At 35.7% G+C, this 27446-nt stretch overlaps 1 protein-coding gene across 1 annotated transcript in view; it reads left to right on the plus strand.

Annotated features, from left to right (window-relative positions):
• The window catches only part of LOC110457206 (gem-associated protein 5-like), a 193533-nt gene that overhangs the window by 68192 nt on the left and 97895 nt on the right, over nucleotides 1-27446 (plus strand). The window contains exon 18 of the mRNA XM_021508373.1: nucleotides 14242-14379. Coding sequence (XP_021364048.1) covers nucleotides 14242-14379 — 138 coding nt within the window. The remainder of the gene's footprint in view (nucleotides 1-14241; nucleotides 14380-27446) is intronic.

The raw sequence follows: 27446 nt of genomic DNA on the forward strand, positions 1-27446 counted from the left end.
TCACTTAGTTTACCTGCTGATTTCCACATCACATCTAAACAATAAAATAAAGCTACCAGTACCTATAATATAACTCAGGTGACCGCTTAGGCCCTTGGGCCTCTTGTTTCAAGAACTGGTCTGGAACATATTGATACCAAAATAGTTCTGAAACTGTTCTTGAACATAACAGGAACTAAATGTTCTAGAAGGGTTCTTAAAATGCTTTTAGAAATGTTTATAAAATGTTTCAAGATCTATTCTAGAACTCTTTCTGTAGTTCAAGAACTTGAGAAGGTTTATTCTTGACCATAAACATGAGATTCTGTAGAGGTAATGGCTGTTTGTTAACTCTCAAATTAGTTTTAGCTACTTGTTGTCTGTCTGTTCATCCTCAGGTCAGCTTTACTTGATGTGTCTTTTCAACCTCAAGTCGTTTTGACCGAATGGAAATCTGTTAATTCTCAAGTTAGTTTTAATGATTCGCTGTACATGTCTGTCTGTTTATCCGAAGTCAACTTGCATAATCATTATTCATCCACAAAAGACAGGTTAATGTCAAACATTGTTGATAAACTGTATAAATCTCCAGGAACTAAATCAATTTAAGCATGAAATATTTTACAGAAAGGAATGATTAATTTCATTAGATCCATATTACAAGGCACGACATGAAAACATTGATATGTAGATTTTATAAAAGTTGTACTGTTATCCTTCCAATGACATTTGGCTCATAATTTATATAAATCATATATATGCTAATGTTTGAAAGAAACTAAATGTATTTTTTTTCAAATTAGAGTATCATTTTCATGAGACATTGTGTCTACCTTTGGAGGATAATTGTTTAACCCATAAACACAGTGATATAAGATCTATAGCTATGGTAATAGAGCTCCGTACAACAACAGAAAAAGTGAAAATGTGCCATTATGTTGTAATGGGTCTTGGTATAGAATTTCCACCAGCTATTTATGGGGTTACATGCACAAGAATACCCCTACATGTTGTCAATCATGCACGACGGGGCAGCTGTCAGCTCCCTCCTCACTGTCCTCTCACGGAAATACATCACACAGATCTCTGTCAAGATTTTTGTACACAACTTGGTTGTTTCTATTGTGCACGTCCTGCTGTTTTATTGTATCCATACTTGCTGAGTTTCCCTATGTGGAATAAAACATTCTGTAGTCTTGTATCCAATGTTATTGTTGGATGATAACATTTTACCTGGCTCCTTGGTTGAGGGCAATCATACAATTACTGTCTGTTTATCAGCACGTGTAAAGCAGCATACAGCATGTTCCAGCATGAAAACAGCCTTATATACTCAATCATGCATACGATATTATACTATATTGCACTCTAACATACAAACGGCATGTTGTAGCTGGGATACACTTTAGAGCCAGCGTCATTCAGCACGCACATAGCACAATTGTTATTCCCCGCTTTCACTGAAACGGGGGATATTAACTTGGGTTTGTCTGTCTGTCCGCCTGTCTGTCTGGGACGCTTCGTTTCCGTGCAATAACTAGAACAAATATTAACCGATTTTCTTGAAACTTGGTCACAGGGTTAAATGCCTAAAGGGCTCTGCCAAGTTCGATGACCACTTTCAGCGGACCCCATTTGGAGGAGTTACGGCCCCATGATTAATGAAAAACGTAATTATTTGCGGGGTTTTGTTTGTGTGCAATAACTACAACAAATGTTAACCAATTTTCTTCAAACTTGGTCACAGGGTTAAATGCCTTAAGGGCTCGGCCAAGTATGATGACCACTGTCAGCAGACTTTATTTGACGGAGTTATGGCCCCTTGAATTATGAAAACGTAATTATCACCTTGGTTTTAAAATTTGTTTCTGTGCAATAACTACAACAAATGTTAACTGATTTTCTTCAAACTTGGTTCGATTTTGATGAAAGTTGGTATATAGGGATATTAGGGGACTGCGAATAAAACCGCATTAGTAGGTTACCATAGCAACCACACGGTGACTTCTGATTGGTCGGAATTTAGATATTGTTCGATTTTGATGAAAATTGGTATATTTCGTCTTTGTGTATTGCAGAGTGATCTTCTCTTGTGAGCAGGTATTGGTTGTTACGTCATTGGTTTGTGTGAGAAAATTACGTCGTTTTCTCAAAAAACTGATGACGTTACTCTCACAACCCAATGACATAACAATCAATACCTGCTCACAAGACAAGATAACTCTGCAATACGCAAAGACGGAATAGGGATATTAGGGGACTGTGAATTCAACCGCATAGGTTTTTACCATAGCAACCAAATGGAGGCACTTCTGATTGGTCGAATTTTAGATATTTTTTTATTTTTATGAAAAATGGTATATAGGGGTATTAGGGGACTGCAAATTCAACTGCATAGGTTTCGTTGCCATAGTTACCACTCAAAGGCTTCTGATTGGTGGAAATTTAGATATTGTTCGATTTTAATGAAAATTGGTATCTCGGCGAATAAGGTGACTGCGAATTCAACCGCATAGGTTTCGTTGCCATAGCAACCAAATGGAGGCGCTTCCGATTCTAAATATTGTTTGATTTTGATGAAAATTTGTATTTAGGGATATTAGGGGACTGCGAATTTAACAGCATAGTTTTTCTTGCATTAGCAACCACACAAATACTTCTGATTGGTGGAAATTTAGTTATTGTTTGATTTTGATGAAAATTGGTATCTGCGGGTATAAGGGGACTGCAAATTCAACCGCATAGGTTTCATTACGATAGCAACCAAATGGAGGCGAATTTTACATATTTTTTTATTTTTATGAAAAATGTTATATAGGGGTATTAGGGGACTGTGAATACCACCACATAGGTTTCGTTACCATAGTTACTACAGCGAGGCTTCTGATTGGTCGAAATTTAGATATTGTTTGATTTCAATGTATTCTGATTGGTTCCAATTAAGAAATTGCTCAATTTCACTCAAATTTAGTATGTTCATTGTAGGTGTACTCGATGAGGTATAGGGCTTTATATTTTTCTTCCAAGTTTCAAGCTATACATTATGTCTCAACAGCACGATACTCGCATGTTTAAACCTAACCTCAATAATGTTAACCTACAATATGTCCTGCAAGCGAGTGATATAAATTCAAGTTCAAGTTTACATACATTGTATCTGTAGCGGAACTGGACTGGGATGTTTGTCGGCCACCAGGTAGCTCAATTGTTAGAGCGTCTGTCTTGTGTTTGGAGGGTCTCGGGTTCGAATGCCAATCTGGCTGTGCATTTGATTGTCTTCTTCTGTTACAGTTGTGCTGTGATCAAGATTTGAACCCAGACCCTCATACTACATATCTACAACATACTCCTGCTTGGACACTCCGTACTTCAGTGTACAAACAACATGTATATTACAGGGAGGATACAGAATATTTACATCATACTCCATCATACATACAGCATGTTCCAGCACGACACACTCTATCATGATAACAATCTACTCCGTTTTTATAACATGCTCCTACATGGAAAAACTATTACTCTGACATGTGTTCAGCAGGCTCCAGCAGACACATGACATACTGAAGTGTATTTTTATTGTTGGAGGATCTTTATTGGGTTGTGTATCAGGGCTTGAGGGTTTGTAGTGTGTTCCACACACAGACCTACATGTATGCCTGTGGTCATTGGGTAACACATTATAATACAGAAATTTAAAACATTTTTTTCGAAATTGCATGCAGATAAAGCTTCTTGAACAGTTGTTGATGGGAATGATTGTTGTCATTTACCATCTTATTATCCCCAGTGAAACGCGTTTGTGGGGGGGAAGCTATTGAGAAGTTCTCCATTTAAATACTTTTTCTGTTACCGTGGAAACAGATAGGCCAAATTACCAATTTCAGTTGTACGGATCATGTCTCCAAAACCGTTCAAGATAACTACCTGAAACTTTGTATAACTATCAAGCTAGCATTCTGGTAGTGCCTTTTGCTATGGAGGAGTTCTTGTTTTTTAAAAACTTTTTGGTTACCATGGAAACAGATAGGCAAAAAAATGTTTTGAAACATGCTGGCACCAATAAACTGTTAAATTTCTTTGGATAACTCCTGATTGCATTGTCTATTTAACCATTACGAAAAAAATTGCAAGTTTAAGTCATATTATAAGATAGAATCGGATAAATAAACTCGAGAAAAGTAGGCCCATCTTTCAGGTTACGATACCATGTATGGGGAAACATAACGAAGAATTGCTTCGTAATAAGCACTCTGGGGTTAAAATGTTGTTCTTGAGTAAAATCATGCTGAACTATTTAAAATAATCTTGATAGTAGGAATGTGTCAAAACGACAAGGTGGAAAGTGGTGAAGTTTGCACATTTGTGCACTGCAAAGAGTCAAGGTCGCGTGCTACTATTTACCAGCAGGAACTCACAATGTCACATACATGCAAATTGAACAGATAATAATAAAAGTTGGAGTTTGAAAAATAAATATTAACAGGATCAAAACAACAAAATACATTCCGATCTTTTCTTTTCAAAGAAGAATTGCTGAAATCACAATTGTTTTGTGTTTTTCATGTCTCATAAATTTGGCTGTTGGCGGTCCTCGTCTATCGATGTCCGATTCAGTCAGATTTGCAGAAGATCAGAAAACTACTTTGAATCGTGTATTTTATAAAATAAAAAAAAGTGACAGATTAATCCGTATATCATATTGAATCATTTCTGAAAGCTATTGTTGTGAAAACAGCATCATTTTATTACAATTACCTGATCTGCCCATGCCAGGTGACAACAAATATTTGCCACATGCTTTCTTATTAATTCCATGTGTTGGCATGGTTACCTAAACAGCGTGTATGTATATACACCTGTCACTGTTAGACCATTTTGATTGACAGGTGGAAATATGTCAGATGTAGCTTGGTCAATGATTTATTATGCTGAAAATGATCATATACAAATGTAGGAGATAGGGTGACTTTCATTTCATTTTGACTATACTATACTGACATATTTCTAGGTTTTTTCTTTTTCTGTTGCCATGGAAAATGGCAAACATACAAAGTTTGAGGTTTCTGAAGCATGATCTCAAAACTGTTAGAAATAACAAATTGAAATTTAACTTGTACACGTATAAACCTAGCACTCTATTGGAGCCGTTTGTATTCAAGATGTATACAGGAATTTTTGTACACTTATGAAGCTAGTGCTCTTACCAAGCCTTTTTTGATGGGGAAGTCATCATTGTTTTGTAAAAGATGATCTACATCAAAATATCAGTTAAAGTGGTGGAATGGAGTTAATACCTGTGATTGTAATATTAACATAGATATATATGATTGTGTCTTTCTTTTAAACAGTGGGGTGTGGGGGATAATGTCATGCTTTGTGTTATCTTGTTTCTCTTTGTTTTCTTCACAATTTATCAACTAAGAGTTATGCCCCTTGAAGTAAGGGGAGCTGTGGCATGTCTCTTAGCAAAAAAAAAAAAAAAAAAATTGTAATTAGTCTGAGGAAGCCATTGGATGTTTGAATTTATATTAATGCTGTTAAAATAAATTTCTATTTGTTTAAAGTTTTAATCTTGTGTTGTCTTTAAAAAGACTTATTCTATCTATTTTTTGTGTCATTCTACTTTAAAAAAGGTATGATTTTATACTGAAAAGTAATAAATAAAGAATGTAACAGTTACAATGATTTCCCTAGAGGATTCTATAAAATAGTATGTAGAAAGCATACATTGGTAAATTCTGTGGAGGGCCACAAGTGGTTTGTTTAACCCAAAGTCCAAATTGTTACCCAGGACAAGCTACATGTATGTCCAAACATTTATGTAAGGATCAGTTACAAGAATAGTAATTTTAAGGTATTTTTTCTGCAAAGTTCATATATGGAAAGTTTCATTTAGACATTGTAAAGTGTGTTAACTCATTCACCCCTACATATCTTAACTTGACTTGCCCAGTCTTTGATTTGGTAAGGTTCAAATGTGACTTTAGGGGTGAATGGGTTAATATGGAGAGTGAATACAGCAGTAAAAAATAACAAACCTGTTCATGCTGACAATTTTGTTGTTTCTCTTACCTTTTATAAACTTTTAATTTTTAAGACCACAGTTATCAACCCTTACAACCAAGTTTTTTATTTGTTGTTTGTAAATTGAAGATTTTATTAATAATAATGATTTCACAGATACACAAGTGTTTTCAGATTTATTACCCCCAACATCAGTTATTTTGGGGTGACTGCAAACATCACCAGTAAAAGCAATATGTTCACATCAAGTTAAAATATATTGTTGTCATTATTTTTAGGTCACCGTGCGTCATCCGTGGTGCGTTATAATCTTTTTACATTTTCAACTTCTTCAACCAGTGGATGGATTTTTTTCAAACTTGGTCAGAATCATCCCTGGTAGATGAGGCTACAAAATTGTAAAATTGAAATACCTACCCCAACCACTGGGAACAGGGTGGGGCCTCAAAGGGAAAATTAACCAATATTTCAAAAATATTCTTTTCCAGACTCAGAGGTACTATAGTGATTTTCTCTGCATGAAAAGAAAGATCATCAAGGGCTTTATTTAAATTGTAAATTTCAGGACCAACAAGCTATCTGTTCTCCCTTGGAGAGGGGGTAAAGTTTACTATAGTTTATATAGGGAAATAATACTTTTGGGTATATTTTGACAATTTTCTGTAGGAAATTATTCTTACTTGGTGAGAATTATCCTTGGAGGAAGAAGGTTTCAAATTGTAAAATTGAGATTCCTACCCCAACCCCTGAGGCCAGGGCGGGGCCTCAAAGGGAAAATTAACCAATATTTCAAAAATATTCACCTCCAGACTCAGAGGTACTATAGTGATTTTCTCTGCATGAAAAGAAAGATCATCAAGGGCTTTATTTAAATTGTTAATTTCAGGACCAACAAGCTATCTGTTCTCCCTTGGGGAGGGGGTAAAGTTTACTATAGTTTATATACGGAAATAACACTTGGATATATTTTATCCATTTTCAGCAGAAAATTACTCAAACTTAGTCAGAATCATCTTTAGTGAATGAGGGTATTACATTGCTACCCAATTTCTAGGGGCTAGGGCGGGGCCCCAAAGGGAACATTTACCAATATTTTTAAATTCTTATCCTTTGATGACATAACAAGTATTGTAGTTCACTTAGTTTACATGCTGATTTCCACATCACATCTCAACAATAAAATAAAGCTACCAGTACCTATGATATAATTCAGGTGACCGCTAAAGCCCTTGGGCCTCTTGTTTTAATATTTGTTACCGTCCTCTAAAAACGTATTCCATAAATGACCTATCTTGCAATGCATTTTGCATTTGTTTGAAATTTGCATCTTTAGAAACAATATACAAAAAAAATCAAACAAACAAAGAAAGGTACAGATTTTAGAGCAAGCTTGAATATCTACAATCAATCCTTCACTTTACATACTTTATATTTTTGCTGTCCAAGAACTGTTGATACACAGTATCAAAATGAAAAGAGAGTAACCAAGGGGAATAACTCCAAGTGAGAAATATACCTTTAGTTCATTTTTTTTCCATTTATACAACCCAATATGAATAACTCAGAAATATATATATAAAAAAAAAGAGTTAAACCAGCTCAGTACTGGAACAGTGATTTGCTAATATGACTTGTGCAGGTGTACTTTACTCTTGACTAATTATTCATGCTAGCTAAATATTACAAAAACCTGTTACAAAAGATCAAAACAAGACTTGAATGTGACTGAAACCTCAGAAGAGTACATCCTTAAAGTAAGACGAAATGTATAATGTTTGTGCTATACATTTCATAGACAAGTATCTCTTTGTTTAGAAATTATAACAGTTTGTAAATATTGTTCAGTGTATATTTTTGCTAATAAGTACTTAAAAAAGATTATGTTAATATCAGACTTGTGCTTTTCCAAAACAGTTGTAGTTATTGGCTCTATATCAAAGTAATTCATGTGAGTGTTAAGGCCTGTTGGGCCTCTTGTTATTTATCCAAACCTGTAAGGATTTTAATAATTCTATACTCAAGTAGTCAATTAAAAATAATTATGTTATTTTATCAGCAGTACAAATTAATGATTCCTTCTGATAGAACCATGGTTGTCACTATTAATAATTTTAAATATCTCCGACGCCTGAGGATTTTAAATGATCAAATCTTCAATATAAGAAACCCATTAAGGGTCCGTGAGTTCTTCCTTAGATGAGGTCACGTTTCATTGAAAACTTGGTTAATAAAGAAAGCACCTGAAATTGGTAGTTTATAAGCTTCTCTATATTATCAGAAGATACACAGGGAAAAATAGGGGTTGTTAAAACATCTAATTAAATCTACTGTAACCACACTGCCAGAAGACATCCATGTGCTGTTAATAAAAGTAATAGAATTAGGTATGTAATGAGGCGTATGAACACCTCCCAGGCTCACTGTCACCAAAACATTTCACACCAAACCTACATCATTCATCTAATCTGCCTAATGACATTAACATGTTTTGTATATGTCAACAAACAGAAAGGAATTCCCTGGGGGTTGTTTCTTTGTTTGTTGTTATCATTGCTACACAGTACAGACAGGTGAAACAAGGTCATACGGCACCAGAATCGGGTAACAAACCTCACAGCTATCGGTCGACAAAGGTCAGAGGCACGGTTTATATTGCTAGGATTTCGATTTATCTGTCACAGCTGTTGCCTAGTTAAGAACACCGGTGGCTGATAGGTCTAGAGCATTTAGCAGTTTACCATACATAATGTGTTTGTAGGTGCAAGTTCGGGTCCCTGACATAGGAGGGGGGGGGGGGGGGGGGGGGGGGGTTGGGGTGCAATTTGTGTTCAACCCAACCTCTGAAAAGTCTTTAAAAAAAATTGGGATTGAGTATTCAAAAGATCATCCTTTTTGAAGTTTGACATCATGATGCACTTAGATATGTAGGTTACTAAGGTCGGGGTCACAGTTACTAAACAATATACCATTGGACCATGGGGGTAAGGGGATGAGGTATTGTATTTATCTCAAAATCTAAGACACTAGTCTTTGGTTAAGGTTTTGGTTAAAGTTTTGTGATGGGTTACCATACACTTAATAATGATGTTAGGATGTTGATTATTTGCATAAAGGTTCTATAGGGGTCTAGCATTAATACTGTGTTTTGAAAATGGATATATCTTTTCAATTTTTGACATGTTTTCCACTTAACTATCTTTGCCAAAATCTGCAGGTTAAAGTTTGGGTTAAAGTTTTGTAATGGCTCACCGTGCACTTAATAATAGTGTTAGGATGCTGATTTTATGTACAGAGGTTGATCTAGTATTAATGTTGTTTAGTTAAAGTGGATTTTTTTTTTTTTTTTTTTTAATTTTGACATGTTTTGGACTTCACTATCTTGGCCAAAATCTGAAGGTTAAAGTTTGGGGGGAGGGGGGGGGCTGGTAGGGGACATGTATTGATTCATCAATACCAACAGAATGCTTGTTAAAATTTGACATGCTTATAAAATGTGATCTGTAGATGTGCCAAGGGGTTTGAATAGTTTGTAAGGTCAAGGTTACTAAAAATAAACCAAATAGGAATACTGTAGGCACATGGTGGGGTCCTTTCTGACCTGTCAATGTCTTATGATATCATAATTCAATAATTATTGCTTCACCACTTTGATACCAACAAAATGTTAGAAGTCAAGGTCCAGTGTCCAGTATCTAGTGATCTCAGGTACAGAGCAGGAGTAAAGGTCATAGTACTAGAAGTTATTGATGTCCTTCATAGCTGTGATGGCTAGGGAAGGTCAGGAGACAAGGTCATACAACACTGGCATTATGTAGTATTGTCTGTCTGAAATAGGAAGGCTGCTGGCCAAGGCATCATAACAAGTCAGTATCTGGTACTAGTAATATTGCTCACTTCTTTTCTAACAAGTTAAGGTCAGGAGTACTGCATGAGTTGAGATGTGTGACTGACATCTTTACATTGAAAGGTGACACATACAACTTCCGGTCCTGTCTATAGCCTATTTAGATATATAGTACGTCTCATCAATCACAAAATGATTTGTTGAGTTCCCGTTGTCCAGAGTAGGTTTGCAATATTCATTTCTTGTATTTGTGGTAAATGAATAACAGTGGTTAATGTTAAGCACTATTCATGTAGAGGAACTGTGTATAAAGTAAGATAAAATTAGCTATTCTTTAAACTGTTTTAGCATTGAAATATTTACTGACTTAGTGACATGTTCCATTGAGATAAAATGTGGGTGACATGTCTGTGTTTGGTAAGACATCTCGGTAGGGAAACTATCAAAGCTGACAGCAGTTTTCTGTGTCGGTTGCTGGTATCATTAGTTTGTGATTTTACAGTATATTTGTAACGTTACTCTGACATGTATCTCCTTTTCAAAGAGTTCCAAAGTTAGAAATATGTGATATATCTATCTCCCTTTTCAAAGAGTTCCAAAGTTAGCAATATGTGATACAATGTATACGTATATCTATCTGCCTTTTAAAAGAGTTCCAGCCTTAAAATATTAGTGTGGATAAGCTGCCCATATCTATGATACCATTTCTCTCAACTAGGCTTCGTTCTTTAATACTAAGACTGGTCAGAGCTACCATGTTGGTCAGGATCTTGACTACACCAGCACTGATCGGTTTATTCAATCAATCAATCATTGGTTTAATTGGTTGGAACTCTGGGATTCCTTTCTGTTTACAATTGAAACATGTTTGAGATGAAGCATCGATGTTAATTGAGAAGCTTTAGCATGGTAAACGCATCGGAATAAGTTTGAAAACGTTTTGTTCAAAGTTGATAGGTTCTTGCATTACCATGGTAACTAATGGGTTCTTGTTCTTACAGTTGATGCAATGTTAAAAATAATGGACAAGTTACGCATTCTTCATAATGAGAAGATAAATATCTAACTAACAGTATTTATAACTGTCTGCCATGATCACAGACACAATCTCGGAAAGGAAAACCCCCATTGGAGATATAATGCCAGCCAAACAAAACTGCAGGATTAATAGACCGGACCTGTTGTATTTTTAAAGCGAAACCTGGCAGAGAATAGAAAAATTTATGGCAGGCAATCCAGATTAGAAAAATGTGAAATATCTAATTCACTTTTAAAAAGAGTTCCACGCTAAAGAATATGTAAAATATCTATCTCCCTTTGTAAAAAGTTCTATATTTAGAAATATATAGAATATCATTTATGATGTTAAAAATTTGTATTTGGTGTTAAATGATGAACCATGAGCCAGTAAGCAGGAAAATCTTATCAGCTCACATGGCATTTTATGTCAGCTGATGTAATTTTGAAGCATCTCTCCATCAACAGTTTTCTTAAAACAACTCTGTCTCAAGAACCATAAGGCCTAGGGTCATGATATTTATGTGTATAGCTTACGGGGGTATAGGTCTGTCAAATTCCTTTGTATAAATTTCCTTTAACAATATTCAAAATTACAGGAATCAAATGTTCTTAAATCTTCAAACAACCTCTTCTAAAGAACCATGAATTCTAGGTACTGCATGTAGTTAGCTGGGATGAAGTGATATCAAAGTTCACCTTGACCCAAACTTGAGCCCAACATGTTTATTGTGTCATAATCTTCATATTTTCACCTGTAAGGAACCATGATCTTTAGAGCCAGGATATTTGGTTTTTAGCTTTCTTTGATGTAGGACAACCAATTACGTTCAATTTTTGTCCAAAAGTTACCTTGACCTTTAAAGTCAAGGTCATGTGTCAAATATGTTGAAATCTTGAAAAAACATCTACTAAATAACCGTAATGCCTAGGGTATTGATATTTGTTCTGTAGCTTGCTAGGATGATTTTTTTTATCAAATTAACCGGTAGTTCAAATAAATGACATTAAACTGCATTAAAATTCATCAGTTTGTTTTTCTGATTAACTGTTGGTCCTAGAATAATGCTATGTGGCCTTTATATTTCTGTATTGACAATGTTTGGATGTTAGATGTGTCGAAAATGTCTTTGTTTTTTACTTAGGACTACAAGTATGATATGATATTTTGCCCTGTTAACTTGATTAGATAAAAGCTTTCATATAGTTTTTAACATGAATTCCCTTTACTCACCTTTTCCTGATATTTAAATGTGTCAAAACTTCAGCGATATTCTAGGAAACCATAAGACCTGGAGTTATATTTTGGTTTATTTATTGCTCACTGGGAATTGAAGAGCAATACATGTTGTTCAAATACCTCGACCCAATAATATTTCTCAGGTTCACAGAAACTGTATGCAAGTTAAAAATACGTTTTCTGTTTGGAAAAAACCCTATTGCATTGAAAATCACCAGTGTTTTCATTTCCAAGTTAAAATAAGATTTTAGTACAATGTAACTTGAATAATCCTTAATGACTACAGTATCAGGTGTTTTTCATTTAATGTGTTCATGATTTAATTGCCAGTATAATTTTTCATATGCAGTTAATTAATGTTCATGTTATTTTTAGATGGCGCCTTACTGGTTGAACATTTTTGTTGTGTTTAGTATTAATTACCGATGTTATAATTGACACCAAGAAACAGCTCTTGTAAATAAACATATGTTCACTCCTGATACCTATCTCTTAAATCAATGTCCAGTCACTCCGTGCTACATGAGTGGTAAATTTTCCTTATTGCAAGCTATTATGATATGTTCTGACTTTAAATGCTGTTTAATACTGGTTTTTACTGCATTCATCAAAGGCTTGCATGTAACATGTCAACATGATCCATTGATCTGTAACGTCATTTTATTTCATATTATATTTAGACATCAATACTGTACTTACAAACTTGATAAATTACCTTTTTGGCATGTCACTATGTTAGACGTGCCTAGAATTGGGGAGTCCCGGGTTTATACTGCATACCTGTAAATTTTCCCCTGTAAAAATATTCACTGGTAAAATCCCTATAAGCTGTGTTAATTTTCCCTGTTAATCACTATGCATAGTAAATCTTTGTACTAAAATATTCTGTCTTGATGACTTCATTTTAACCAGAAGAGCAAATTAAAGTGAGTTTGTATGCTGCGGTATGGCAATGTGATGACTTCTCTCATTTTCCAAATATTGGTAAATTTCAGACCAATTAACAAAAATGGCCACTTCCAATTCCATAAGGCCAACAATAGCCGAACTTGATATTAATGTTGTTGGCATGGCCCTGAATAGGATGTGCTGTTCACTTTATTGGTTGACTTTTAATGCAATACCTCCCTTGTCCTCTGTTTGGCTAAGACATTTCGACCAATTCTTTATTCTGTCTGACCAATTTGACCAAAGTTTGTACAATTTGTTTTCATTGCCCTTACCTGGTATTATTGTTTTTATTGTTTTGGTCAATAAGACATCTGAGTTGGTCACCATTTTCTGAAGCTAGCAGATGCATATTCACTCCTTGGCTAGTTTAAATAACAAATGAAACAGGTAATCCATACAGGACCAATATTCCTCTTGTCTTTTAAGGCTACAATGTAAACATTAATCTTAATATCATTGCAGTATTGTATTATATATGGAAGACAGGTACTTAGTTTAGCTGATGATCATCAGATGCGTAAACAATGAGATGTTAGCCCGTTAACATTGAGTGGATAAAACCTGAGAATGGACGGGAGGTATGTGGGGAGGTATGTCGTGGGTAGGGATAGGAGATTACAGGGAAGGTCATGTAAGGTCGTACTACATTTCTGACGTGGCTGACAGTGGCACTATTGTGTAAGTGTAGGTGACTGTATAATCCTGCTGTTATTGAGGTAAATCACTCAGGCATTGTTGTAATACCTGACTTAGACAGAAGATCATTCAAGCTTTCCTGCTAGCGACACGCCCCCATACAAATCCCTTTCTACTTCCCCATCTCCTGTACCATCTTACCTATCAGTGAGGCTATCCAAGCTCTCCCCCCTTAAAACGTTTCTTCTCCCAGGTAGCCCCCCTCCCCTCACACCACCTCCCTTTAGGTGATAATCTCCTCCCCCTCCTCCCGTTCCAGCTTCAATGATAGCTTACATACAAGGGGAGGCGTACCAACGTGTGATCCCCATTTGCCTGAGTTTATACATGTAATCGGGGCGCCGGCGTAGTCACCATCACATCACTGGGTTATTGACTGGCATGTGTTTTGTGAGCAGTCAGGCGTAACTAGTGCCCATGTACCGTAAATAGTTGGTATTGTTGTTAGGTCATGCATAGTAATTGGTGTGTTTTTGTTTCTGACCAGGCTGTGTTGAGGACAAAGTGAGGCCAGGGTCGAGTGACTGTGACATTTCTGCTTCGGACACCGATGACCAACAGGACTATGTCCATCTCGGCTTCTTTCTGGACCGAAGAGGGATGTACAAGTGCTTAAAACAGGAAGGTATGTCCCTTTACATGTTAATGGTGCTGAAGATCATCAACTTTGCACCGCCAAAGAATTAACCCAGAACATGTTTTTAGTGGTTGTGTTTCTTAGGTAAGTTTTCAGCACAGGAGTGGAGCTGTTACCTGCTGTCTTCTATCCTGATTGCTAATGGAATGAAGCAGGTTGCTAGATGTCATGCATGAGGTTAAAAGTTCTCTGTCTGGATCAAAGATTTGATTAAATTCGACTTGATAATGATGGCATTTGGTAAATTCTGTCTAGATAATGCCACCAGTGGTTGGGGATTAGATGGGGGATGTTTGTGATGACCTGGACCAAGTAATGATCAATGGTAGATAAGGGATATGGCATTATATCTTTGAGGTGATCAAAGAAGCTATAACTGGTCACTTCAATGTTTACCTCTGACCAACAGATGACCTTACCTAACCAATACCTATTAGCCCTGTGACTGAACTTAATCATTTCATAAGTTACCTCTCACAATTTTCTTTTGCCCTTTACCTGGCCTAATTTTGAGCTATGAATGACCCATAAAATTTATTAGTAATATGTTTTGGTCACATTTCATGTTTATTAATCTTCAGAAACTTTATTTGAATAATTGAGGGATTTAGCATAAGGCCAGACGATAAACTATCTCAACCAAACAATACAAGGCAAATATACCTCAACAAAACTAGGTTAAGATACTTAACAAAACCTGATTAATATACCTAACTGATATCAGGTAAAGACACTTAGTAAATCTGGGTAAAGACATTTAACAAACCCATGTTAAGACACTTAATAAATCCATGTAAAGACCCTTAACAAATCCACGTTAAGACATGTAACAAACCCAAGTATAGACACTTAACAAATCCAGGTAAAGACATTTAACAAACCAGGTAAAGACTCTTTACAAATCCAAGTTAAGGTACTTAACAAATCCAGGTAAAGACTCTTTACAAATCCAAGTTCAGATACTTAACAAAACCAGGTAAAGACTCTTTACAAATCCAAGTTAAGTTACTTAACAAATCCAGGTTCAAATACTTAACAAAACCAAATAAAGACATTTAACAAACCCAGGTAAAGACACTTTACAAATCCAAGTTAAGATACATAACAAAACCAGGTAATGACATTTAACAAACCCAGGTAAAGACTCCTTACAAATCCAAGTTAGGATACTTAACAAAAAACCAGGTAAAGACATTTAACAAACCCAGGTAAAGACTCTTTACAAATCCAAGTTAAGATACTTAACAAAACCAGGTAAAGACACTTAATAAATCCATGTAAAGACACTTAACAAATCCACGGTAAGACATGTAACAAACCCAAGTATAGACACTTAACAAATCCAGGTAAAGACATTTAACAAACCCAGGTAGAGATGCTTTACAAATCCAAGTTAAGATACTTAACAAAACCAAACCAGGTAAAGACTCTTTACAAATCCAAGTTAAGGTACTTAACAAATCCAGGTTCAAATACTTAACAAAACCAAGTACAGATACTAAACAAATCCAGGTAAAGACACTTAACAAATCCAAGTTAATATACTTAACAAAACCAAATAAAGACATTTAACAAACCCAGATAAAGACTCTTTACAAATCCAAGTTAATATACTTAACAAAACCAGGTAAAGACACTTAACAAATCCAAGTATTTTTTTTTAACAAATCCAGGTAAAGACACTTAACAAATCCAGGTGAAGACACCTAAACAATACCAGGTAAACAAACTTAAGGGGTTCAAATGTGCTCAAATTTTGTTTACACATTTCTTTGAAATTAATTGATGAACTATAGTGATTTTTACCCTATTTATTTTCTAAATAGACTTAGTTAATCTAGGAATATGTCACTGACAGATATTGATAGATATGTCATATAATTAAGAGGAAAGTCGGACATGGTTTTCTTTTAGTTAAATTGATTAAAATGATCCCACAGTTAGATCCTATGGTTTTTAGAAAATTTCTTAATGGCTTCTCCGAATACATTTGTTTATGATTGTTGCATTAATGAGAATTCTAACATAATTAAAGGATCTCAAGTGGATTTCGGCCAAATGAAAAAACTATTATGTAGACAAAGTGCAGTTTGTATTTGGTATGCTTCTAAAGCATGCTAGATTAGGCATTCTGAATATATTTGGTCCAGGGTGATGATATTTGGCAAGTAGCATGTGGGGATGAAGGGCTACTAAAATTTGTCCAAATGAATGACCTTCGCCCATATTCAAGGTCACATCTAGTCAATTGTGCATACATCTTTAATAGTCGTCTACTCAATAAACAAAAGGTATAGGGTGGTGATATTTGGCAAAGTTGCATTTTGGGATGAATGGCTATAAAGTTTGTTCAACTTAATGTCCATATTTGATTTTCGAGGTCACAGGGGTCAAATGTGTTTAAAACGTTAACAGGTTCTTTTGAATGACTCTAAGTCAAGATATTGATATTTTGCCTGTAGCTTTACTTTAGTCCACTTCTAAGGTTACAATTGTGAGATTAATACCAGGTGAGCTATGTAGGCTCATTTGGCCTCTTGTTAAACGTTAATCAAGCTCTGATCAGTGAATGTAAATAAGACCCAAGTGGTCATCAATATTAACAAAAAGTTACTTACCAAGAGCTTGTCTCAGCTTACAATCTAGAGGAGATCACTCTCCAGACACAAAGAGTTAACTCTCCAGACACAAAGAGTTGATTGGTGATAATGTATGGCCATTATTAAAACAGAACTAGACCTTATATGTTGTTTAATTGTGTTCGTGTTAGTTCCCTGTTTCGGATATCTGTACAACATGTGTGGGACCATAATTGATGTATGTTGTACATGTTTAAGGTCTTTTTGAGAGAAAAAATATGTACATTGTAATTTCAAACACCTTTGTTTACTTTTAGCACTTGCAATTACTAGGTTTTAAATGTTTTCATACCCCTGCAACAAGGCTGTACTCGACAAATTTGAACCCAAAGCAACAACTCGACCTGTTTCACAGAATCGTGTGCAGTGTACGTCGCACTGTTTGTGTGATAAGTTTTACTCCCAGATGAAGTGGAGCACTGTACTTGCCCACAAAATTTTAAGCAATGGCGGAACATGGTAAATTCTCCATCGTAGCAACCACCACTTTAGAGATTGGCGGAGCTTAAACATCATATTTCTAGGAGTTGAAGACATTTCACTTGTAGTCATTTGCATTGACACTACATTTGATCGATATGGCATGTTTTCGGGGTACATACACCGTCTTGAGTTCTAAAAGCGCCCTGATCAATGACAAGAAAATGTACACAGTTCAAAGGTTAACTGTATGCAAACTGCCTTGTAAACACAGACTGACAGGTAAGCAAATCTGCGCAACTAACACATTCGTAGAGAAATCCAAAGGAAATCGGAGCAAATAAACACATTTAAATGAAATGAAATTAAGGAAATAAAGGACTGAACATGTGATCTCTATGTTATCTTAAAGAATCCAAAAGCAGGTTGATTTTAGAAAATCCTAAAAAAAAGAAAGCCTGTAGCGATCTAGCTAACATGAGGTAACATCACATACTTTGAAATTAAGTATATAGGTTTAAAATCAGAAGTGTTATTACTGGTAAGCTATTCATCAATTTACATCAGCCACGATTGCTGTCACACATTTAGACCATGCTGGGCGCAAATGCAATCTGTTATAATCGCTCAGTTTTGTACTGTGTGCATGATGTGTGCCCCATGTGCAAACAGTAGAAAAACTGAGCGAGCATAGTTTGCACATGCATTCTATGTACACTGCACATCATGTTACTAGTTATGTTATCTATGGTTATGGTAGCAGGATCTGTGGTTAGCCACAAACTGCCTCTCTATTATACACTTTTCATATAATGATATACCGCTTTATCACAAGCTAGTTCGTAGGTCGTCTCAAAGCAGTTCACAAATTATTATCCATGGTTATAGGGCCTTTGCAACCAGCCAACCACAAAGGGCCATGTGAGCTTATGCTGTACTGCGATGTCCGTCGTCCGTCCGTCAGCTTTTTCTTTTGAACAACTTCTTCTGAAGAACTGGATGAACTAGGGTCATGATATTTGGCCAGTATAAGTACCTGGGATGGTGTGCTATACATTTTCCTCATTAAAATGATCTTGACCTAATTTCAAGGTCACAGGGGTCATATATGTTAAAAACTGTAAACAACAATATCTTAAGAACCATTTGGACTAGAGTCATGATACTTGAGATACTTATGAAGACCAGCAGTGCAAATATTTTTCTTCATTACAGTAATGAGGTCAAAGGTCAACTTTAAGTGCTAGTCAGGGGTCAAAGGTCAACATGGGTTAAAAGCTTTAACAATCTTAAGTTCCATAAGGCCCAGGGTCATGATATTTGGACAGTAGGTCCCTTGGACGGAGTAATATAAAGTCTTGTCATTAAAATGACCTTGACCTAGTTTCAAGGTCACAGGGGTCAAATATGTGAAAAACTTCAAACAATGATATCCTAAGAAGCATTTGGTCTAGAGTCATGATACTTGGGTATGTTATGTAGACCAGCTGTGAATCGTTTTCTTTATTACAGTAATGAGGTCAAATGTCAACTTTAAGTGCTGGCCAGAGTCAAAGGTCAATGCAGGTTAAAAGCTTTAAAATTAAAACTTGTGCTCAACTCCCTGGGGAGCATACAGCCAGTGCTGCCCTCTGGCGCTCACAGCTAGCATTCTACAATTCTAGCACTGCCCAACCACCTATCGGAGTTGCTCTGGTCCTCCATAGAAACACATGGTAGTATGTTATTGATAGCAGGTGGGGATGTAATTTAAACCAGATCCAGCCAATCTATATGGATATCACTAGTATTATGTAAGGTCTGGTTAATTATCTCATCAGTTCATCATGAAGAATTACAGTTTGAAGGGGAATAATGACACTTCACACCCACAAAGCTGTTTGTGGCATGGCCATGTCATAATTATATTATTCTAACATAAGCATTAACGCACAGTGAATGAAGTGATTATACCAAACTTGATTAAATTCGTAACGCAGGAAGTGTTTGTGTGTGTCGTTCCAACAACATCTTTAGGTCAATTTTAGAAAATTTCTTTTTGATATTCAAGGATTTTGAACTATTAAAAAAGGAGAAAAATAGTTATATAAATCCTATGGAATGTAATTATTTTGTTATGCATTTTAGTTAATTAAATCCTTAACTATGAAATATAGAAGCTTCTGAGTAAACTGACATTTGGGAAGAACAGGGTAAGAGAAAAAGAATCATTCGACCCCCTTGTGCTTATTCTGTAGCAGTAACGAGACAGATATCCACAGGGTCTTAAAGAAATTTGTATTTTTACCTCAAGAGATTTATGAAACAGAAGTCAAGGATTTAAAATAATCTGCCACCCTTTGCCAAGGTATATTGTGCGGGAAATATTAAGGTAATTGGAAATATACTGAACCATGTTGACTATGAGTGGGTTGATGTTTGGAATGCTTGTTACATGATCTCTAGGGAAAGCTGTTTATTGCCGAAACCAAAGAACCATAGCCCTTGTATTATATGGCTGAGTATTAAGGACGTTGTGTTCTGTTGGTTCAGTCATCATCAGGTTAAGAGGAAATTTGAACCACGAATGTTTTCAAAATTTCTGATATTTGAAACTTAAACTTACATTTACAGGAATCACCATTAGTGTTCAATAGATCAGGTGAAACTCTTTTGTTATGTTATGGGTCCTGTTATCTAAGTAAAGCTTAATGAACAAATCAGTGAATCAAATTTGTATCCTTTGTGATTATAATCAGCCCAAAAACAGGTTTGGCTTTCAAAACGTTGATTGGAATGTTATCTCAGATTTATTTCCTTTTCGAAAATGTGGAGATGATCAAGATGATTTCTAGTATCAATTCAGTACAAAGAGGTGATTACAGAGCTTACATCATGTGTACTGTAGTCTGTAGGCTGGGGTATTGATAAGTGCTGTCGGTACATCCACATTTCACTGCTGGTGAAGTCCTACTTTCCATGGAAGTGCTGAGTTCCAACAATCTTGCCATAAAGAAGCTGTGAATGTAACATGGTTTCTCTCAGATTCATGTCTGGTGTCTGATGAAATTTGCCTCTGTACTGGTCATCAGCAGTACTATATATATAGTTAATTATAAGGCTCGCTAGATTCCTCTTTACATTACAACAATGATGTCACATGCATACTATACAGATTGGCTATTCAGTTAATGCTTGCTCAATTAGAAATAAATCATTGTCAGATACATGTGCATCTTTTCACCAGGTTTTGAGGATTACAGCATGACATTGATGGTTGATCTAAGAGACAGTAGAGCCTTGTAGTGGCCGAATCATTGGCGGCATGGACAGCTTCCAGATAAACAGTAAATTGGAATACATTGTAATCAAACCCAAACAACATACCTGAAAAAGAAGAATTCTAATTGAAGAATACCATTTGGTTACACTCACTATCTTCAGTATTCCTCCACCTAATCGTGTTCATATACTAAATGTATGCTATATTCTGTTGAATTTTTGCTTTGGAGTTTTTGTCTTTTAATCTTTCTAAAACAATGCTCAATGTTGTACAGTGTTGGATTTTCTCTGCTGTTAAAGACATTACTTACTGTGACATACAAGTTCACAAAAAGTTCAACTCCTCATTAACTTTGCTATCTTGTTGATAACAAAAAAACAACAAAACCTGGTAAGAAATTAGTTCCATTCCTCTACCCTATTTTAGGGGCCACGGTGGCCAAGTGGTTAAGACTATGACATTCTGCTGCCACTTAAAAATTAGCCCTCCACCACTGGGTCGCGGGTTCGAGACCTATGTTGGGCAGTCGCCAGGTGCTGGCTGTAGGTCGGTGGGTTTTCTCCGGGAACTCCGGCTTTCCTCCACCATTAAAACCTGGCATGTCCTTAAAAATGACCATAGCTGTTAATAGGTGTAAAACGCAAACAAGCTGAAATCTACCCCTGTTAAACGTCCTCTTCAGTGGTGATCATTAAATGGCTTTACATATTTATGTTATCTGGAATAGATTTGATTTATTTGATTTATCCGAATTTGTGGTGGGATTATAGAGGAGACATTCAGCTCTACTTATTTCTGTAGCCATTGCCAGAAGCAATACCACCTGTTAAAGGAAAAAGGTGACATTATAATCATATCTATATTTGCATACGTTTATTTCCAGCACTAAATGATTTAGGGGTATCTTTGAGACAGGTGCACTCACTGTAGTGTTAATGTCGAGAGTACAGATTGACGGTTAACAGGATATAAAGATGTTTATAACATCTATAAAACTGTCACATGTTCTAAAGCCAAGTGAGTTTTAGGCAACTTATTGTCAATTATCATTCTGCAATAGCTGTTCAATCATCACAATTCTTCACCGCCCTCGTATGATCCTGGCTGTTGTGTCTCCCTATTCACCGCCATCGTATGATCCTGGCTGTTGTGTCTCCCTATTCACCGCCCTCGTATGATCCTGGCTGTTGTATGTGTCTCCCTATTCACCGCCCTCGTATGATCCTGGCTGTTGTGTCTTCTTATTCACCGCTCTCGTATGATCCTGGCTGTTGTGTCTCCCTATTCACCGCCCTTGTATGATCCTGGCTGTTGCAAGACGTTGAACACCAAACAAACACATTTTCCCAGTACAACCACAACTTTAGGGATGAAACATGATTATTTTTAGATTAGAGCCAAAAAACGAAAATTGACTGAAGTTGATTTAAAAAATAATTATCAAGATTGAATTCACACCTTGATTAACTTGCAAATTTTAAAATAATCAAAGCGCAGAGAAAGAGAGAGATTAATGCTGTGTTTGTTAAAATGTTCATTTATTTCCTGAAATCAAAAACTCTGTACGTTCAAAACAAATATCTGGTGTAATTTGGATCATGTTTGTATTGTTTGTCTGATTTTGATTATTTCCAATCCAATTTCAGCAGTGTTTTAGCTGTTGATTTCCTTATGAAATAAAAAAATAAAATTGTTTTGTTTTAAAATATTTTTATAAAGCTGATAACACTTTTAACAAATATTCCCTGAGGACTAAAACTGTTATAGCTCCCTAAATGAATTCCACCTGTCAAAAACTGTAGTTTTACCTGTTTGATGTATTATGATCAATTTTAAAATTTGTGTCGGATATTGATCATTCTTAAAACAGATATTCTGCATAAGCTTTGCCAAGATCTGGAGGTACGTCACTGATCATCAGTTCAACATTACCGACTAATAAACCCACAATCTTCCCCACTTCTGGAGCCTTAGTTCATAATAGTAGTAAGTTTGTTGTCACTGAATGAGTGCATATTTATTGATAAGTTGTTACTCTCCAGGCTCAGAAGTTTGCTATAAAATTATTACGTAATTCATTCACTCATATTTTATTGAAAATAATCAAAAAGATAAAGGGAAAATTCAAATCTTAAATTTCTTTGTTTTATAACATGTCTTTTTAATTATTGCACATACGGTTTAATAAAAGATTATGTAATTCTTATTTTTTTCTGCCATAAAGTATGTGTCTTCTTGTAAACCATAAAGTATCTGGTCATAATATTTGGCATATAACTTGCTTGGCTGGATAACTGTTTGTTCAAATGTATGACAATGACCTACATTCAGCACCACGACACCACATTGAAAACCTTAAAGTACTTCTTAACAACAGCAAGACATTGAGTCATATTTTCCATGTTGCAGGCTTCAAATAAATGGTCTTGAATTGCCCTTTATGTCAGAAATATGTTGAAATATTCACATATAACTTATAGCTTCAAATGAACCTTGACATGGAAGAAGAAAAATATTTGGCTTGTAACTTGCTATGATGAAGGGATATCAAGTGTGTTGAATAATGACCCTAATTCATTATTATCCTCAAAAGTAAATTATTTTCAGATTTCAAACCCAGAATTGGCTCTGGCTAGCTACGATATGCCGTTTTCTTGAACATTTTGACTTATTCTCCAGCAAAAATGAAAAAGTTGAAGGGCTGAGAAACATGGAAAACATGAAGAAGAGTTTGACTAAAGATGATGATAATGTTTCACTTGAAGCCAAGCCGTACAATTGTGTTTCGATATCTTGGGAATTAAATCTGCTGTGCTTTATTCCCTCTCTCAGGTGAGCAATACAGATGCTTAATAGCTGTCTACTTTTTGTCAAGGAGTTGACATTTAATCAAATGAATACTTTTTGTCAAAGAGTTGACATTTCATCAAAATGGAAGTGTAATCAAACTGTGCGACTGTTCCTGCGGGGGCTGAAATGGAGATCAGATAGAGGTAATAGTATCAAATAAAGAAAATATTCTCTATAATTTTGTAAGTGCCACATCTTGTTTGTTTTATTTATTTCAGAATTGTAGGATAAATATGAACTTTATTTCTATCCTATATTACAATATCTGTTGGGAGTTGGAGGTCGTAGCTCTCGCTCAGGCTCTCCCTGGTGGATATCTACCAAACACAGATTGACAGGTTGATATGTATTTTGCCCTGTGATTTGGCTGTAGTCAGCTGGCTATACAAACTCTATGTCCTAACAGTTCTTCAAGGGTGAGAGCTCTTCAGTGTCTGGCAGTATCTCAGGTCAGGGCTCCCTCTGGTGGTCATTGTCTCCAGATCAAGGTCATAATGAATGCTATCAGCGTAAAAACTCTCCAAATCTGACACATGTTGGCTCCTGGCCTTCCTCATGCTTCTACCTCTAATGGGCCACCAACTGCTTTCCGTTGTCATTAGAACCTGATAAAGTGATCTGGTGGACCCCTCGTATCTCGAAATGTTGTTTTTTTGTGTCATTTTCCATAAATCTGAATGTTCTAAAAGTACATCTAGTTTGTGAGAATTAAGAGAGAAAGAAGAGTTCTAATTGCTCACTGTCTCCATATTGAAGATTTACAGATGGGTCAGTGTCACCATATCAGAGACTTGGCGATTGGTCAGTTTCACCATATCAGAGACTTGGCGATTGGTCATTGTCACCATATCAGAGACTTGGCGATTGGTCAGTGTCACCATATCAGAGACTTGGCGATTGGTCAGTGGCTTCGATCATTATCATAGTGTTCACTAACCTTTCAGGTCTCTTTTGTGAAATCAGATATTTTCGTGGGGTCCAAATTCTGTGATTTCCCTGACAAATCACCATTTTGTTGGTACATGAATTCGTTGATTTCACTGTATATATGAGGATTTCACTGTATATATGTGGTTTGACAATCATTCGGTAGTTCCAAAAGGGTGACTTTGAAATTATCCAGTAGCTCCTTATTGGAGACTTGACAGTGGGTTAGTGTTTCCATATATCAGTTACTGACCAGTGGGTTAGTGTTTCCATATATCAGTTACTGGCCAGTGGGTCCTATATTGGTACTTTGACAGTCTGTTATATAGTGGCTCCATATCCTAGACTTGACCATTGATCAGTATATCGGAGACGTGAAAATCTCCCGTTGTGTTCGAATGAGCAGTTTGACAATCGGTCAGTGTCTGTATCGTAGACTTGACAATCAATTAGGGTATCACTATTGGAGACATGACAGTCGGTCACTGTCTTCATATATGAGATGAGAAGGCTGTTTGTTCAGCTAGCTACACATCCAGCTTGTAGAGCTAATGTTAACAGGGTTTGTCTGAGGTCTTCAGTGGTATGTTGAGTGATGATTTAACAAATAAAACAGAGATACTCTTGTGTCCATAGGTCAGACTTACACAAACAGAGATACTTTTGTCCATAGGTCAGACTTATACAAACAGAGATACTTTTGTCCATAGGTCAGACTTATACAAACAGAGATTGTCTTTTGTCCATAGGTCAGACTTAAACAAATAGAGATACTTTTGTCCATAGGTCAGACTTATACAAACAGAGATTGTCTTTTGTCCATAGGTCAGGCTTATACAAACAGAGATACTTTTGTCCATAGGTAAGACTTATACAAACAAAGATACTTTTGTCCATAGGTCAGACTTATACAAACAGAAATTGTCTTTTGTCCATAGGTCAGACTTATACAAACAGAGATACTTTTGTCCATAGGTCAGACTTATACAAACAGAGATACTTTTGGGAAAACATGTCTTTGACATGTCAGTTTCTCATCAATTTGCTTATTAGATCCTTTTTTTTTCACTATTCAATCAAATGCAATACATATATAGGCAATAACTATATGCACAGTTGTATTCAAGGTAAATGACTGCATTTATTATTTATTTATGAAAAGGTTGAAGGTTTCCTGTTTTTATGCATCAGGTTTACACAAGTTTTATTTTCATACATTTATATCTGTTTGATATAAAGTACACTTGATCTCCCGACTTTTTGTGTGATATTTTCTTAAAGTCTATTAATTATTTCCTAAGTTGATTCACCCACACTTCACTGAATATTGCAATCTTAATTTAAAGATTTAGAGATTTAAGTCCTCGCCTCACAGATTTATACTTGTTTAGTCTCCCTTTAAATCTTTTCTTACCTGATCTCCAGATTGATAAGTTAACCTGCATTGATTAGTGCAGGTATTTCAATATGTAATTTTGACTATTTTACATATTTAAAAAAGAAAAATGTAAATATTTTAATAAGTTTAAATGACAATTTTACACATTTGTTTTGCTATTTTCAATAACTTACCCAGCATGTTATTGTCTAGAACTTCCAACAAGTCAAATACAAAATACTTTGTCCAATGTGGTACATAACAGGGAATCCAAAGCGGATCTCAAAAATATTGGGAAGTGCATGTGTACTTAGCAATGGTAGAAAAACATTGATATTTCTAAATAGTACTTCCTACTTAATCAATATATCAAATGTTCGCTAAGTATAACATGCAATAAAAAACTTCAGGAAATGTGAATGTTTATAGATTTTATGATTATGTCTATTTTTTACTGTCACTATTCACAGCTACAAGACCTAGCTAATTGTCCGTATAAGTACAGTAGAGACCAATCTGCATCACCTGTCCTCACCTGTAATCTAAACACTAAACCTGTCACTCAGGTGGGAAGGTTACATTTTCCTACCTGTGTGTAACATCTAAAAAGCACAACATATTTTTAGAATAAAAAGATGTTGATTTTATGAGCTTAATTGCTGTGCCCTTTAATAGACAGGTGGTCTTTATACAGAATTCCAAACATAGTGAAGTGTAAATAATGAAAAGGAACTGATCAATGTTCCCTTTAATAGACAGATGGTCTTTATACAGAGGTCCTAACACAATGAAGTGTAACCAATAGAAAGGAGCTGATCAAGGATCCCTTTAATAGACAGGTGGTCTTTATACAGAGGTCCCAACACAATGAAGTGTAACCAATAGAAAGGAACTGATCAATGTTCCCTTTAATAGACAGATGTTTTTTATACAGAGGTCCTAACACAATGAAGTTTAACCAATAGAAAGGAACTGATCAATGTTCCCTTTAATAGACAGGTGGTCTTTATACAGAGGTCCCAACACAATGAAGTGTAACCAGTAGAAAGGAACTGATCAATGTTCCCTTTAATAGACAGATGATTTTTATACAGAGGTCCTAACACAATGAAGTTTAACCAATAGAAGGGAACTGATCAATGTTCCCTTTAATAGACAGGTGGTCTTTATACAGAGGTCCCAACACAATGAAGTGTAACCAATAGAAAGGAACTGATCAATGTTCCCTTAAATAGACAGGTGGTCTTTATACAGAGGTCTAAACACAATGAAGTGTAACCAATAGAAAGGAGCTGATCAAGGATCCCTTTAATAGACAGGTGGTCTTTATACAGAGGTCCCAACACAATGAAGTGTAACCAATAGAAAGGAACTGATCAATGTTCCCTTTAATAGACAGGTGGTCTTTATACAGAAGTCCCAACACAATGAAGTGTGACCAATAGAAAGGAACTGATCAATGTTCCCTTTAATAGACAAGAGGTCTTTATACAGAGGTCCTAACACAATGAAGTGTAACCAATAGAAAGGAACTGATCAATGTTCCCTTTAATAGACAGGTGGTCTTTATACAGAGGTC

Source organism: Mizuhopecten yessoensis, unplaced genomic scaffold (genome assembly GCF_002113885.1).
Source record: "Mizuhopecten yessoensis strain PY_sf001 unplaced genomic scaffold, ASM211388v2 scaffold9049, whole genome shotgun sequence".
Classification (NCBI taxonomy): Eukaryota; Metazoa; Mollusca; class Bivalvia; order Pectinida; family Pectinidae; genus Mizuhopecten; species Mizuhopecten yessoensis.